This window comes from Hyperoodon ampullatus, assembly GCF_949752795.1.
Source record: "Hyperoodon ampullatus genome assembly, chromosome: 15".
NCBI classification, from domain to species: domain Eukaryota; kingdom Metazoa; phylum Chordata; class Mammalia; order Artiodactyla; family Ziphiidae; genus Hyperoodon; species Hyperoodon ampullatus.
In genome coordinates, this window is record NC_136928.1 from 70,177,138 (window position 1) to 70,193,961 (window position 16,824).

Here is a 16,824-nt window from a genome sequence, read left to right on the forward strand (position 1 = left end):
TAATGGCATATTTAAGCTGAGTGTCTAGGAAATAAATTTACTGTATTTACAGAAATACCGCTCTTTGTTTAGGTATTTTGTCATATATTTGAGAAGAAACTAAAAGCAAAGGAAATGGTATGACATATAATAACTTGTCCTTCTTAAAAGAGCATGCAGTCCTTTGCAATACCTCGTATTCAGCCACATATTTGTTCTCATTCAGTATAAGAGGCAGCTTTCCATTTACTTAGAAAGCAACATTGGAAGGAGTTTATCAGGAAAATAAAATTTTAGAATGAACAAATCTGAACCCTGTAGGAGGTAAAGAATGAAAATTTATTTAAAAATTGCAATATGTGCTAATCATTTTTTAAATTTACTTAAAAATTGCAATATGTGCTAATCATTTTAATCACATATATGATTAAACCTGATGGGTTTTTCAGCAATGAAAAAATCAGTTCTAAGACCAAAGCTGATTTTTTAAGAAAACTTGAAAATCTAAATCAACCCTACCTGTTGTATAGTTTCCTCTAAAACTTTATCCTAAGGAATCATTTTAAAATAATACAACTATTAAAACAAGGTAACTGCTATTTTAGTGTTTTAAAATATAATATGAATACTGATAGTTTAAAATAAAGGAACTGGGGGAAGGAAAAGTAGAGAAAGAAATGCCAATTTCAGTCCAAAGCTTTATTTGCCAAGTTTTCTTAGGATGAATTTTACCAGGTTATAAGTTCTTGTAAATAGAATCTATAATGGAAATACTGAGAGACTTTTGCCTGAAGTGGCATTATTGGATGCTGCTGTGATGCTACTGTAATGTAATAAATTATTAAATTGTTGCAAAGTGCTGTTTTTTTGCCTTAAATTTTTATTTCGTGCGTCTTGAAAATTATAGTATTAAAGGTCTTGAGATTGTGCAAATGCTGGAAACGCTTGGCATGAGGTCATCCGTTTTTATTTTTACAAAATTGTAATATAACTATGCAAGTGTGTTTATTAAAAGGACACAAACTACATTACTTGTATTGTGTATTTCTTTTGAAGCATCCTTTAAACTAATTGTTTATATGTAGTCCTGGTTGAATTTCTTTGGAATGTCTCTTTTTCCTTAACATAGTCTCTGGGTCCAGACCAGCAAATTGTTTTATAGTAGGGGGACAAAAGAAAATTTTAAGTGGTAAAGATTGAGATTTTGATCCAAGATAAGCATATGTATCTCAAAAGCAAAAGAAATTTTGATTTGAAAGTAAAAGAAAATATAATCTAGGATAATAATAGACTACTATGTTATTTATAATTTTTATTCCAACTTTTTCTCCAAAAAGATTGGAAGGAATTTACAATACTCACTGCAAATGTAGACTAAGATATTTTTAGTACAAAATAAGAGTCTGTATGCAGTGAAAGAAACTAAAGTGGTTGCTTGGGGGGGTACCAGAGTTAAGCAGAGTTTTACAGTTAAATAATCAAGTTGGTGGTTTCACCTTGAGTGAAAAAAAACATTGATCAAAATCCAGCCCATCCATCAATGTCTGACATCAACAATCTCTTTCCAAAATCTTTCCTCATCTCTGGAAAGTCATTCAATTAACATATGTTGAGTATTTGCATAAGCAAATGCAGAGTACTAGGTGCTGAGAATATGCAAATGAGTGCCAGGTGATCCTGGCCTCAGGTAGTGCCTAACTCTGTGAGGGGATCAGGCACGTACGCAGATAAGTATAAAACAGCCTGCAAAGCACACTGATATTAGATATTACTGGGCACCAAGAGAGTACAGAGGAGGAATACCTAACTCAACCGTAGATTGGTGAATTAGAGAGGACTTCCTGGAGGAGGCAACTGCCAGAGTCATAAGATCAGTAGGAGTAAGCCAGATTGGAGGGTGGGATGGTGGAGAGTGTGATGGAGACAAGCAGCAGCCGGGCGGAGGAGGAGAGGTGCGTTTATAAGGAGTTCATTATTGCTGGAGTGGAAGTGGAAAGCCAGCAACACTGAATGCTGACGCTTGAGAGCAGACCGAGGGCTAAACCAGAGATTCCTAGCTTGGCTGCTCACTGGAATCACCTGGGGACCTTTAACAAGCTATTGATGCCTGAGTCCCGATTTAAATGGCCTGTGGTGGGGCCTGGGTGTGGGGATTTTTAAGAACTCCTCAGGTGATTCTGATATGAAGCCAAGGTGGAGAAAAAGTCATGAAACTGAGTTAAGACTTGTTTCTGAGGGAACCTTGGCAGGAGTTGGGGATTGATGGGATGCATGGTCAGGTGGAAGGTCAGTTTGACTCCCAGGTTTGTATCTTGGTGACAGGGCGGAATCATGGTGCCACCAGCTACATTAAAGAATCGGAGTTGGGGGAAGATCAGTTTTGACTGCACAGTACCTGTGGGACATCCCGATAGAATTGTCCAGCAAGTAGTGAGATATAATTAAGATATACAGCATCAGATATGCATCAGCTGGTGGCATGAATGCCTATTGATAGTTTTTGAGCCACTGAAAGTAAATGAGATGACTCGGGGAAAAAATCAGACCTTTGAGGGTATCAGCAGTTAAGGGTTGGGTAGTGAAAGGCACCCATGAAGAGGAAACAAAGGTTCTGGGGAAATAAAGAGATTGTTGTGCTAATATTGCTACCATTTTTATAAAGTAATGAAGTTCTAGCTATATAACCGTTGCTCATACCAGTAAAAAGAAAAGAGGAAAAGTGCTCTTTTTTTTAAGATTTATTTATTTATTTGTTTGTTTATTTATTTATTTCATTTATTTTTGGCTGTGTCAGGTCTTAGCTGCGGCATGCGGAATATTCGTTGAGGCAGGCGGGACCTTTCGTTGTGGCGTGCAGGCTTCTCTTTAGTTGTGGGGTGCAGGTTTTTCCTCTCTAGTTGTAGCGTGCAGGCTCCAGGACACATGGGCTCCAGAGCACAATGGCTCTGTAGTTTGCGGTACACAGGCTCTCTAGTTGAGGTGCACAAGCTCAGTAGTTGTGGCACGTGGGCTTAGGTGCCCCGTGGCATGTGAGATCTTAGTTCCCTGACCAGGGGTCGAACCCGCATCCCCTGCATTGTAAGGCGGATTCTTTACCACTGGACCAAAGGGAAGTCCCAGTGCTCTTTATTGAGTACTTATTAGTCTAGGCACCTTTCTAAGGCCCTCAAATGTATTACCTCATAACTATTTTCTTTTTACAGGCATGGAAATGAAAACACAGAGAAGTTAAATAACTTGTTCAAGGTTACATAGATTGTCAGTGGTAGAGCTAGGTTCAAACCCAAGTGGTCCGACTCCAGAGTCCATGCTCTTAACCTCTACACTAGGGTGCTAATATTGCCACCATTTTCATAATAAGGAAGTTCCTGCAGTATAACCACCACTTGAACCGATGAAAAGGCAAGAAGAAAAATCAGAAGAGATGAGGAGGCAAGGACTGAATTTAACAAGCAAGGATAAGAATCTCTAAGAATAACATCTAGAAGGCTAAAGCTGAACATAATCACTTTTTTGGTAACAGCTTTATTGAGATATAATTTACATTCCATACAGTTCCCCCAACTATACCAATTCAGTGGTATATTCACAGAGTTATGCAACCATTACCACAGTCAATTATAGGACATTTTCATCACCTCAAAAGGAAACCCAGGGGGCTTCCCTGGTGGCGCAGTGGTTGGAAGTCCGCCTGCAGGTGCAGGGGTCGCGGGTTCGTGCCCCGGTCCGGGAGGATCCCACGTGCCAAGTAGCGGCTGGGCCTGTGAGCCGTGGCCGCTGGGCCTGCGCGTCCGGAGCCTGTGCTCCACAGCGGAAGAGGCCGCAGCAGTGAGAGGCCTGTGTATCGCAAAAAAAAAAAAAAAAAAAAAAAGGAAACCCAGAACCCATTAGTTATCACCCTCGCATCTTCCTGTGTACCCTGCCTGCCCTGCAGCCACAGCTAAGCTGTGTTCTGGCTCCATATATTTGCCTACTCTGGACATATGTAAGTGGAACCATAAAATGTGTGGAATTTTTGTGATTGGCTTATTTCACTTAGCATAATCTTTTCAAGGTACATAATGCTGTAGCACATATCGGTATTGCATTGCTTTTTATGGCCAAATAATATTCCATTGTTTAGATATACCACATTTTATTTATCCATATGTTAATTGATGGACATTTGGGTTTTTACTTTTTGGCTATTATGAATAATGCTGCTATGTACATTTGCATACAAGTTTTTGCATGGACATATATCATCATCTTTCTTGGGTATATACCTAGGAGTGAAATTGCTGGGTCAAATGGTTTGACTTTTGGGGGAACTGCCAGACTGTTTTCCAAAGTGGCTGTACCATTTTATATTCCCACCAGCAGTGTACAAGGGTTTCTGTTTCTCCACATTTTCACTGATGCTTGTTATTATTTGGCATTTTATTAAAGCCTTCCTTGTAGGTATGAAGTGACATCTCATGGTTTTGAATTGCACCTCCTCCATGACTAATGATGTTGAAAAGCCATTGGCCATGTGTATGTCTTTTTTGGAGAAATGTGTGTTCAGATCCTTTGCCCATTATTTATTTATTTATCTATCTATTTATTTATTTTTGGCTGCATTGGGTCTTCGTTGCTGTGCACGGGCTTTCTCTAGTTGCAGCGAGCGGGGGCTACTCGTTGTGGTGTGCAGGCTTCTCATTGTGGTGGCTTCTCTTGCAGAGAACAGGCTCTAGGCATGCGGGCTTTAGTAGTTGTGGCTCGCGGGCTCTAGAGCACAGGCTCAGTAGTTGTGGCGCATGGGCTTAGTTGCTCCACGGCATGTGGGATCTTCCCGGACCAGGGCTCGAACCCATGTCCCCTGCATTGGCAGGTGGATTCTTAACCACTGCACCATCAGGGAAGTCCCCTTTGCCCATTTTTAAATTGAGTAAAGTATCTTCATAATCACTTTTAAAACTTTATTTTAAATGAGAACAACAAATTATGAAAGATGTGCTTAAGAGAAATGTCTTAATGCTGTTGTCAAAAAGGCAGAATCAGTGATAAAATCAAAGAGTGATAAAATGAGTGTAATGGGAAGTGTAGTGGGAGGGCTGCTTTGGATCATGACTCTATGAGCTCACCCCTAGGAGCCTTAGCCTCATCTGTATAATGAATATAGTAATACCTGTATTACAGATGAGACTTAAGGGATTTATGAAACACCAGTTTAGTGTCTAACACATAGATACTAGAAATTACAGTGAACATTTACCAAGCATTTGCTGTGTCCTAAGTGATGGACTAAACATTTTGGGTGTGTGTCTGGGTTAGTAAGTGATGGAGTTAAAACTTGAGTCAGCATCTGACTCCAAAGCTGGTGCTCTTAGCCACCTCTCACTAACTTGGAGTTGCTGTTACTTCAGATCACAGAATTAGAACAATCATCATTAAATTCCAAGATATAGGTGAGAAGAGAGTAAAGAGAATTACCTAATTCATTCTTTAAATGAATTCAGGCTGGTCAAGTTACATTTCAAGGTACTGGGAGGACCTGCTACTGGGATCCCTGTGTCACCAGTGGTCATCTGTTAACCACCACGAAATCAGAGTCAGGCAGTGCCATAGAATTAGTGTGTACTAGACTCAGCAGTTTGGGCACAGTATTATGTAGTCATAAACAAGTTGGAAAATATGGGTTGTATAATCATACCATTGGGTAAAGTAGAGGTGTAGCAGTCTGCTTAGTAATACCAAGAAAAAAACATATGTGCATATGAAACCCCTGTTGCCCCAGGTCAGTACTGTGGTAATGGGCGTACTGATACAGAGTACTGAAGGGTACAGTCTATTTGAAATTAGCTGTTAGATACAAGCTGTTAACTGCATATGCAACCAAGTAGAAGGGTATGTAAAGGGACCAATTATGTTACGTAGACACAAAAAAGAGTTAAAGGCGAGTAAGGGCCCTGTTGGTTTTCAGTACTTTGAGCTCTTTGGCATTCCAAGTATTTATACTAAAACATTTTTTCCTCTAGAATTCAGTTCAACAAGCATAAGACCAGGTTAGGTTTGTACACGCTGCTGTCAGAGTTTCACCTCAAATAAGATTGCAGTGTAAGCATCATTTAAAGTGGCCTGGCATTTCAAAGTGTAAGACTTGAATCAAGAGACCTAGATTTAGGTATATAGTAGCTCTAAATTATACAGTAAGTTACTTAACCACCAAAGCCTCAGATTCTCCATGTGTTTATACAGTAGGAGTCAAAGTTATATTTGTTAATCAGAGAATTGATCAGAGGTTGTAAATTGTGACACATGTTGGTTATTAGTATTGTTAAAACGAAGTTCTGTGCTGGGTGAACATGAAGAAACTATTGTTTCATGACATCTCTTCATAATATTCTATATTCTGAATAGCACATTAATAGTTGAGTCAGTGATACAGGGTCAAGTCTGGCAGACTAGAAGGTGATGCAAGAATCACCTAATTGCTTTTGAGGCCAAAATCTGCACTTTTGTCTACTGTTGGGGGGGGGGTCTTTGCTGTCTTTAGGTTTATAACATTTTACCATAGATTCAAAAATAAAAATTAAAAATTGGGTTTTTTTGATAAATGCAAATCCACTTGCATTTATCAACAGAGCTGCTTTTGTAAGTTCTAGAATGTGTCTGTTTTCTGATAGTCAAATATTTTGCTTTCTGATGGTCTGCAGCATTAGAATCACACAAACAGCCCAATTTTATAACACAAATAGCCCTTTTTGTGCTTAAACAAGCAACCTAACACCTGATGACATAGAACTTGACAGGCATCAAAAAAGACACAAAAACTTGTTCAAGAATTATTTAAATTTCCAAAAACGAAACCACAAATATGTATGGCTTCATGGTGCTACCTGGTACACAGTTTGCACTCAATAAATATTTGCCAAGCAGATAAAAGGCTATTCTCTTACAAAATAAGATACCCAGTAATTTCCAGTGCCCTGATAAAACTTGAGTATTAAAGGCAGCCTTCAGAAAATGCGTGCAGTTGAGTCGTCTGGATTTACTGTTAAAATCTCATCTTTTCACTGAGCTTAAACACAGTGAGACTGAAAGCCATTATGTGATACTCTGGCTCTTAATTTTGGGCACACAGAGAATAGCATTGTTCAGAGGCGTTGGTCTCCTCAGAATGGGCAAGGACTATTCTGGGACTTTATGACATAATCTGAACAAGCCCCCTTTGTATCAGTCATCACAACTTGCCTTTTGTCCTCCACTTTTTGGAATCTTCGCAGATCTTTCTCCTCCTTTCTAAGCTATCTTGTTTGCTTGCTTGCACTGTAATTTAGAACGGTGGTTCCCAGCTGTAGTGGGACACAGTTTTCATAACCCTTATTCATTATTCATGTTTTGCCTCTCAGTCTCCACATCCTAAATACAAGTGTCGGGGGTCTTGTGGCCCAGCCTACCGCTAATGATTCCTCTGGGAACTTTGACCTGGTAGTAGCCCTGATCTCTCATTTTCCCTGCTTTTCCGTCCTTCCTGTCCACCAGAAGGAACTTCCCAGGAAGTTTTCATCCTTCTCTCTGACTGCCTGTAGTTAATATCAGTGTACTATCTCAGAGCGTGTCTTCGTATCACATTCTGTAAATACTTGTTGAAAACCTATTATGTGTCAGGCATAGCAGATTATAAAATGGACAAAAATTCCTGCCCTCTGGGAGCTGACATTTGAGTAGGGTAAGACAGAAAACAAACAAAACAAAGAAGTATGTCGTATCTTAGAAAAATAAAGCAGGTTAGGGAAAGGGAGTGCTGGGTGGGGAGAGGTGGATCCAGAGGGATTTCAGTTTTAAACAGGTTACTCAGATAAAGCTTCTCTGAAATGGTGACATGTGAGCAAAGACTTGAAAGATGTGCTGGCTATCTGGAGGAAGCCATGTGGATACCTGGAAGATCATTCTAGGCAGAGGGAACAGCACATGCAAGGAGCATGCCCGTAACGCTTGAGGAACAGCACAGAGGCCGGTGTGGCTGGAACGAGGGAGGAGGAAGAGGACGAGGAAATGAGGACAGAGGTGTCTGCGGAGATGGGGGAGGCCGTCTAGGTTCTTGTGGGCTGATTGTGAGAAATTTGGCTTTTGCTCAGAGTGAGAAGGACCCATTGAAGGGTTTTGATCAAAGGAGTGACAGGATCTGCTATGTTTTAATAGGATAGCTCTGGCTTGCTAGATTAAACTGGAGGTTGGGGGGCAGGGGTCAGAGCAAAGAGACCTGTTAGGAGGTTGGTTCAGCAATCCAAGCAAAAGATGGCAGTGGCTTGGATCAGAATGACAGTGGTGGATGAGGTAAGAAGTGGTCAGATTATGGACCACTATTATCTATTGTGAAGATAGAGCCACAGGTGGGTTGAATGTGAGGTGTAAGAAGAAGGAAAGTGTCAATCCACCTGTTGTGTTAGCTTCAGGTGTACAGTAAAGTGAATCAGTTATACATATACATATATCCACTCTTTTTTAGATTCTTTTCCCATATAGGTCATTACAGAGTATTGAGTAGAGTTCCCTGTGCTATACAGCAGGTTCTTATTGTTATCTATTTTATATGTAGTAGCGTGTATATGTCAATCCCAGTCTCCCAATTTACCAGGGAGGTAATTCTATCAGTTTTTTATTTCACACTTTGAGGCTCTCCCATTAGTTGCAAATAAGAGTTATTATATTTCCATGAGTTTTTGTGATGTCATCTTATACAGATCCTTGGAAGCCTAGTTTGTCTGTTGCTAATGAATCCTCCCCCACTGCTCTTTTATATTTTGCATTTGTATAGTTTTTTGCAGCCCTTTACTTTTTTTCTTTTAGGTCATTCATTCATTCATTCATTTATGTTGGGCCTTGTCATTCCATCCTCCATATCTTTTAGCTTTCATTTTATGTTTTCCATCTTTTTGTCTTTCTGGGCTACATCCTAAGTAATTTCTTCAGCTCTATTTTCAGATTTACTAATTGTTTCCTCCATTGTGCTTGATCTGCTGCCTCATCTATTAATTTATTATTTCCTTGATAATATTTACCTTTTTATTTGTTTCTGTTTCAAATCTTCCTGTTGGGTTTTTTAGACTCTAATTAGGATTTCAAATCCTTCATATATGTCTCGAGTTATTTTAAACATATATATTTTACATCTCCTTTTGCTCTAATCCTCAGTTTTTTATGAATGGTGGATTGTTCCTTGTTTTTTGTAATTTTTTACTTTGAACTCATCTTTAGCGAGACTTAGTTTTTCTCTGTAAATCCTGTGGAACCAAGGTCGTGAGAGTGACCCTCCAGACCAGTTGTACATTTTCTTTGGCCAAGCACCCTGAAGTTCTCACCAGCCAGGGACCAATTTTTGTGTTAATTCATCAGTTGAGGAATTCTTGAACTCCAAATTTATGTGAGATGCAGCCCCAACATTTCTGTTCGTTACCCAGCAGGGACTAAATGCTTTCTTGTCATCTCACCATTCTGGCCAGAGGACTCTTTCCCTAGTCCACTCTGTCGTCTTCAGTCTCCTCTCATTAGCCAAACCCAGGCAGAAGTCAACTGAGAAAATAGCTTACAAAAGTAGCCTTAGAGGTTGGCCTCCTTGCAGTGTGGAGCAGGGAAGGGGAAAGATGAGAAATGGGTCTGGGGACGACACGACAGTCTTCCACTCGACAAGTGTGTCCTGACCTCGGTGGTCAAAACATTGCTAAGTGTGATATTATAGACTGGGTTAGACACAGTCCCTAACCTCCACTGGGAGAGAAGGACATAGTAACTATATACAGGAGAACTACAATACACGTTACATTGTGGGAAGTATTTAAAATATAGATGCAAGCCAGTACCATGAAAACACGAAGGAGAGGCAGTCTGGGGACGGGGATGGAAAAGGTTTCCCCAGAGTAGGATCATGTGAGCTGCACCCTGAAGGGGTAGTGAGATGGCTTCTGTGCAGCGACGGGCCATGGACAGAGGCAACAACAGGAGTGGAAACAGCCAGGCCGTGGACAGTTTGTACAGCACATCATGAGGACTGAGCCCAGGCCGGGGTGGATAGAAGGTGGGCTGCATGGTCAGAGGCAGGCTGCTGCTGGATTACGGAGACTCTGGAGCCCTGTGCTCCCCCCGAGCTAGGACTTCATTCTGCAAAAAACAGGAGTCATTGAACATTCTGTCAGGGAAAGAACATGATAAAAAATGTAGAGGCTGGCTTGAGCTGTTCAATATAAATATAATGTAAGTCACAAATACAAGCCCATATGTAATTTAAAATTTTCCAGCAGCTACATTTTAAAAAGTAAAAAGAAAGAGATGGAATTAATTTTAATAATTATTTTACTTAACCCAGCATTATCCAAAATATTATCATTTCAGTGTGTAATCGGTATAATAATTTTTGTACTGATGCATTATTTTACATTCTAGGGTGTTTCTACTGGGTCTTTGAAATCCGGTGTATATTTTACACTTACAGCTCTTCTCTGTTTGGACTGGCCGTGGTTCAGGTGCTCAGTAGTCACATGTTGCTAATGGCTACTGTATCGGACAGTGCAGGTGTAGAGGATGGCAGAGGGGTGTATTCTATCCACAAACCCTAATTCCTCAGTTCTCAAAAGATTCACTCTCCCCTCAAAACAGAGGGTTCTATGGTCAAATAAGTGTTGGGAACTCTGGGTTCACTCAAATTAAATGTTTCTTTAGAGCAGGGTTTCTCAGAGCTTAGTACACGGATGCGCCTTGTGACCCTAGCAGAGAAATGCAAAGCCAGATTCGTTTGACCTTGCAGGTCAGGAATGCCAGGAACACATTTTAGTATTTGCTGGATTGGGGGAAACAGAGAGCCTGGAGGCAGGCAGAGGCAGAAATGCAGAAGGAAACACCAGGAAGAGGAGAGTGACAGAGGCTGAGGGAGAGACTCGAGTGTTGGAAGCAGCAGCTCATCACAGGTGTCAGGGCTCTGGGCAGGTGCAGGAGGACACCAGCTCCCAAGGGGGTCTCTGCATTGGGCGATGCTCAAGGTCATCATTACCTTCACAAGAGCAGTGTCAGTGGAGTGGTGGGAGAGAAACCAGAGTACCTTAAGTTGGAGAAGTGACAGAGAGAGCTGGGGGCGGGGGGCATGCGTGTCAGGCCCCTCTACTGTCAGACATTTGGCAGTGAGGCTAGAGACAGGTGTTTGTGGAGGGAGCAGGGTTGCGGGAAGGGTGCTTGTTTGTTTTCAATATTGTGGTAGGAGGGACACATAGCCATGTTCATAGACGAGAGGGACCGGTGAAGACTGAAGATGGAGGTGTGAGGGGCAGGGAAGGGTCCTGCAGGAGGGGGCGCGTTAGGGATGCTGGCTTTAGAAGAAGTAGGGGCCCCTCACCCCCCGCCACGGGAAGGAAGTACAGGGATGAGTGAGCAGGAAGGTGGGGCTGGAAGCAGGAGGGGCGTCAATCATGCCTTTATTGTTTTTCCCCTGATGTCAGAGGTGAGAGCGTCTGAAAGTGGGGGTAGGGGTCCGGTTGGAAACTTGGAGAATAAAAACTTAAGAACCATTGTCGTGAAATGCAGAGGTGTCAGCTAGGGTTGGAGTACAAGGATTGTCCCACGTTCATCCCGATGAAGCTAATGTCATGTACGTCCCAGCCTTAGAAACGATCAACTACCTGAGACTTTTCCTGTTATCCCAAGATACTGAATAGATAGGCCAATGCTTGTGGGTTTTAACATCAATCATCGATTCGCAAAGTGTGATATCCCGGGGGTGCACAGCACAATGGCCCACAAAATAGTGCCCAGGAGGACTCGAATTATTTTAATGGTTATATGTTTATGGTAGTGACTATTAGAAGAAACATAACCATCACATGAAACCCATGATTTCCTAGACATTTAGCTCAAATATGAACAAAAATATTACACAAATAATAGTAGAGATAATACGTGGATGTGGCAGAATGTGAAGGACCGAGATCTGTAAACCGCTAGCAAAGAGGCGGGGCAACCTTAGAGACTGTTGCGATTGCTCCGCCAGCGTCAGCTGGATGGCGACGTGATCAGCAACATTCCCCGTCATCAGGCGTCGGCCTTGGCATCCAGCCTCCTGGCTGCGCACAGCCGGGTCAGGCAGGGACCTGTGTTAGCCTTGCTCATCCCTAGCTCTCGCTCATTCCTAGCTCTCGCTCATTCCTAGCTCTCGCTCATTCCTGCAGGTCTCCTTGGCAGAACAGGATGGAACACAGTCCCCAGAAAAGCTGGATAAGTTTGAACATGAGTGGCACTGCGATTTCATCTTGGTAGCACCAAACGTGACTTTCGCCTTATTCAATTTTTGTTTGACTGTGGGAGTAATTTTTTTTAAAGCTGTCGGCAGCATGTGCAGAAAATAGAACCGCTGTCTTCGTGAGGACTCTCTGAAAGTCCAAATCTATACAAAATACATAAAAAATCAAAAACAGAAAGAGAACCCCCCCTTAAAAGGCCAGTCTGATCCTGGCGTTTTCCGCCTCTGTGGCTCGGTGCCTTTGTCCCCGTGCAGGGCGTCTGCCTCGGTCCGAACACTGCGGGCTGCGGAGGTCCCGCAGGGCCGGCCCTGCTCCTGCGTCCTCCGCCCCCCAGACCTTCGTGTTGCCTCCCCGTCTCTCCCGCTTCGGACATGCACTGCTACCGCCTCATGTTGTCCCTTGCTGGGCACCTACCTGCTTTTTCTTTTTGCCTGAGGAAGGGCTTTCTGAGGTGTTTCCCCTCCCACTGGGCGTACGGCAGGCCCTCAGCTTCTTACTGAATGACTCTGGGTTAATGTCACTTCCCAGTGTGACAGTGAGCTCAGCTCCCATGTGCCTGTACATTGATCCGAAGTGACTATGGTACTTCTCACTCTGATGCCATGCAAGATGGCTGGGGACTGCCCTCAAAGCCCCCGTGGCTGCAGTGTACCCCAAACCACCAGTTCTTTGTTCCAGTGGGTTAAGACAGTGCTCTTGCTGGGAACTGCTGGGCCCTGGAGACTTCAGGTTTCCTAACTGAGCACTTAACTTTGAGAAATCTAGAGAAATGTTTCTCAAACATTTTTTTAAACAGTGGCTCACAGTAAGAAATACATTTTACATCCTCAAATACATACCTAACTAAAAATTTTCACAGTACAATACTGACAGATCCTGTGCACGTGGTAGTTTCTAGTTATTTATTATGTTTTGTTTTTGTTTAAAAAAATCGATAGAATGGCCCACCAATAGCTCATGACCTGCAGTTTGGAAAACACTGGTCTCCAGCATTTGATTCACTTAATCATTACCATGCTTTGAAAATGTCTCAAGATGGTGAGAATAACATAGATTCTTCACAAGGCTCCACACCGTTCTGGTTTCTTTAAGGCCATTTCTGAAAATCCTTCATTCTGTCATTACTTATCTGGAAAAGAAATTGGGACCACAACGAGCATTGCAGGCGTTGCAACCAGTTACAGGCGTTGCTAATTTGCAGCTCTTGAGCTCTGGAGTGGCCGGTGGTTAATCCCGCTTCCGCAGGTGTGCGCTATTCGCCCGAGTCCCAGGGCCCTTTGGCAGGTCATGTGGTTCTTTCCCGGCAACGTTTGCAAACCCCGTGTATCTGACGATTCATGTCTGTTTTCTCCGAAGAAGATAAAATAATATTTTGAAACTCTAGCCTGCTTTTCCACAGGGTGTGCAGATCTCCAAACCCTGGACACCATGCAGCCAGTGGAGAGGAAAAGGCAGGGCTACATCCATGAGCTGATGGAGACTGAGGAGCGGTACGTGGATGACCTTCAGCTCGTCGTGGAGGTGAGGGTGCCGCGGACGCTGTGGGCTGCTTAGGGGGTGGGGCCTCGTAGTGAGGTATCACCTTTGGCGAGTGAATTCTCAGGCAGTGACTGGAGCGCTCACACCCTCAGAATGCTTCCTCTGACCCTTGGAGAGGCCTTGAAGATCTCAAGTCTCCAGATTAGGTAGTTCAGAGTGAAGAGAGAGAGAAAAGGCACTCAGTGCCTCAGTCGGATGTGGTAGAGGCCCCATCAGGAACGACCAGTGTACGGAGTAGGTGGGAAGGCTCTACAGCAGATGTATCTGCCTCAGACTTTTCTCTGACGATGTCTGCACTGCTCTTTTGGCACCTGATGCTTTCATAAAGTTTAGTTATTTCCAGAGGAATTGTGAGGCATTGGGAGTGTTCACCTAACCTTTATATCAGTTTGGAAAACCAAACAGTGTTCTGTAAAATAGCTCCCAAATCTCATACATTTACTGTGTTTGTGACTATTAATGTTGCCAGTGACCCCTAAGCAGACAACGGCTGTTAGAGTGGCACTTTTAAATGGTTCGCGTTTGAGCAAAGTAAGATTTTATACTTTTTTTTTTACTTTTTTTTTTTTTTGCGGTACGCGGGCCTCTCACTGTTGTGGCCTCTCCCGTTGCGGCGCGCAGGCTCGGGGGCCATGGCTCACGGGCCCAGCCGCTCTGCGGCATGTGGGATCTTCCCAGACTGGGGCACAAAGCCGTGTCCCCTGCATCGGCAGGTGGACTCTCAACCACTGCACCACCAGGGAAGCCCCAAGATTTTATACTTTTATTATGCTTTTGTTTCCATGGCTTTCAGTCAAGGCCCTCAGATGAGACCAGTTTAAAAAAAAAAAACTTAAAGAGAACAAGTGTCCCCACTCAGGCCTAATAGGTGCACTGTTTACGTGGCCGTGACCTTGAGAACACACGGTGCAGAAGCTGAGTCCTGCATCTGCCCCAGCAAGGCCTGCCCCCGATTCATTCCCTCCCCTGAATTCGGGCTGGGATCTCAGACGTGGCCCACTTGCTCCTCTCAGACGTTCACTGTCCTGCACTTCTCGGTTGATAACGTCTGTCTTCCCCCAGGCTGTGAGCTCCTGAGGGCAGAGACTGTGTGTCCTTCGCCCTACACCCCAAACGTAGCCTGGCCCTTGACAGGCCTTCCCAGCAGGACTGAATTTATGTGTGGCTAGGTGTGTTTATGTCTGCCTGCACTTCTCTCACCAGGATGGATGGCCTGGAAGAAAAGCCCATCTTTCTGATTAACCCCTACAAGTGTCAGGCCTGCTGCCGGTCAGGTTCCAGTCCTAAGGGGTTGTAAATGGGTGTGGAGAACCGCTCTGACTAGCACAGAAGGTGAACGGGGGCCAGGTGCTCTCCCCGTCTCAGGCCAGCCTCTTAACCACTTGGGCTGGGTTATTCTCACTCTGCGCACCTCACAAGACGCTCTGAGGGGTGAGGCATCATGTTGGGGTCGGGGGTCAGGGTAAAAAGCACTGCCCACAGGCAAGGGCTTCTCATTACCGTTCCCGTGGAGGGCCCTGGAGGACCCAGCCACCTCGTCCTCTGCTTACCTCACTGAGGCTGGCACAAAGCAGGCAGATAGAATGAATAAACAGTAACAAATTAATCATTAATCAGCGAGTGAAAGAACAGACAATCAGATGCTTTCCCTGTCCTTCAGGAGCAACCTCAGAGCTGATGGACCTTGTTTCCAGGGCTCTCTCTCATAGGAGTGTCCAGACATCTTCAGTCTGATTCTGGAACCGTAGAGGTTTAGAGACATTAGTTCATAGCACTTTTATCTGAGTTCTTTGAATCCAGGTTCAACTCAATGCAGTAAACATTAATTTAGAACAGTTTCAATGGAGAGTAACGTCATGTGTATTTTGGAGAGATTTCACGTGAGGAGAGTTGTCTCAGATGACTTCACCATTTCCGTGAGGCTTTTAAAGTCATTCCCTAGTTGTTTAGTGGAAACTTGAACGTAGAATCAAAATGTTGTTTTAGTTCTGGCTCCTCCACATTCTAGCTTTGTGACCTTGAGCAAATTACTCTCTCAGCTTTTATTTCTTCGTGGGTCAATTGGGAATAATAATACCTGACTCAGCATGACCTACATCATCTATGAAGTTAATTGAGAAACACACACACAGGTGTGCATGTATGCACACACAAGCATATGCATGTATGTGCATATCAGAACTTTGTGAAACCTTAAGTGCTATGGTTTACCAAAGTGTTATCTTTTTTTTTTTTTTTTTTGCGGTATGTGGGCCTCTCACTGTTGTGGCCTCTCCCGTTGTGGAGCACAGGCTCCGGACGCACAGGCCCAGCGGCCATGGCTCATGGGCCCAGCTGCTCCGCGGCATGTGGGATCCTCCCAGACCGGGGCACGAACCCGTTTCCCCTGCATCGGCAGGCAGACTCTCAACCACTGCGCCACCAGGGAAGCCCCAAAGTGTTATCATTTAACCCCTGAAATCCACATGTGCTTGGTGGCCAGTCTTGAGGATAGGATAAGGCATCACTCTTCTGGTGCACTTCTCACAAACTGCTTCCAGACCCCTGGGGTGCTCAGCCTGACAACGGTCGTGCTCCCTCAGTTCTGCAGGCTCTTCCAGTGTGTGGATGCTTTGTGCCCATGGTTTATTTAACCTGTATAACACCCTGAGGAGGTAGGTATGAGAATCTCCTCTTCTTGATGAGACTGCTGGATTCAGTCCTTAGAATCAGCCCTGATAGGAGACGAAATAGCAAAAAGTAGGGAAATTTTGCAATTTAAAATTTAACAGTCACAATATGTTTATTTAAAAGTGCCATGATCTTCCTAGTTTTAGTGTATGAAGATAATGTTTTATTTAGACCACACAGGCTGTGTACTGCACTTAAGCTGACTTCTTTCCCGTGTATTCTGAATTTAGGTTTTTCAGAAACGAATGGCAGAACCAGGTTTTCTCACTGAAGGAGAAACGGCCTTGATCTTTGTTAACTGGAAGGAGCTCATCATGTCGAACACGAAGCTGCTAAAGTAAGTCGTGAGCGTCACCTGTCGTTGCCACGGACGCCCCCAGGCCCAGGG

General features: G+C 43.6%; 1 protein-coding gene across 2 annotated transcripts in view; it reads left to right on the forward strand.

Moving 5' to 3' along the window:
* The window catches only part of ITSN2 (intersectin 2), a gene marked incomplete at its 3' end in the record, with an annotated part of 138,247 nt that overhangs the window by 99,827 nt on the left and 21,596 nt on the right, over positions 1–16,824 (forward strand). For both annotated transcript variants that reach the window (XM_079721309.1, XM_079721310.1), the window contains 2 exons: positions 13,627–13,748; positions 16,667–16,773. In XM_079721309.1, coding sequence (XP_079577435.1) covers positions 13,627–13,748; positions 16,667–16,773 — 229 coding nt within the window. The remainder of the gene's footprint in view (positions 1–13,626; positions 13,749–16,666; positions 16,774–16,824) is intronic.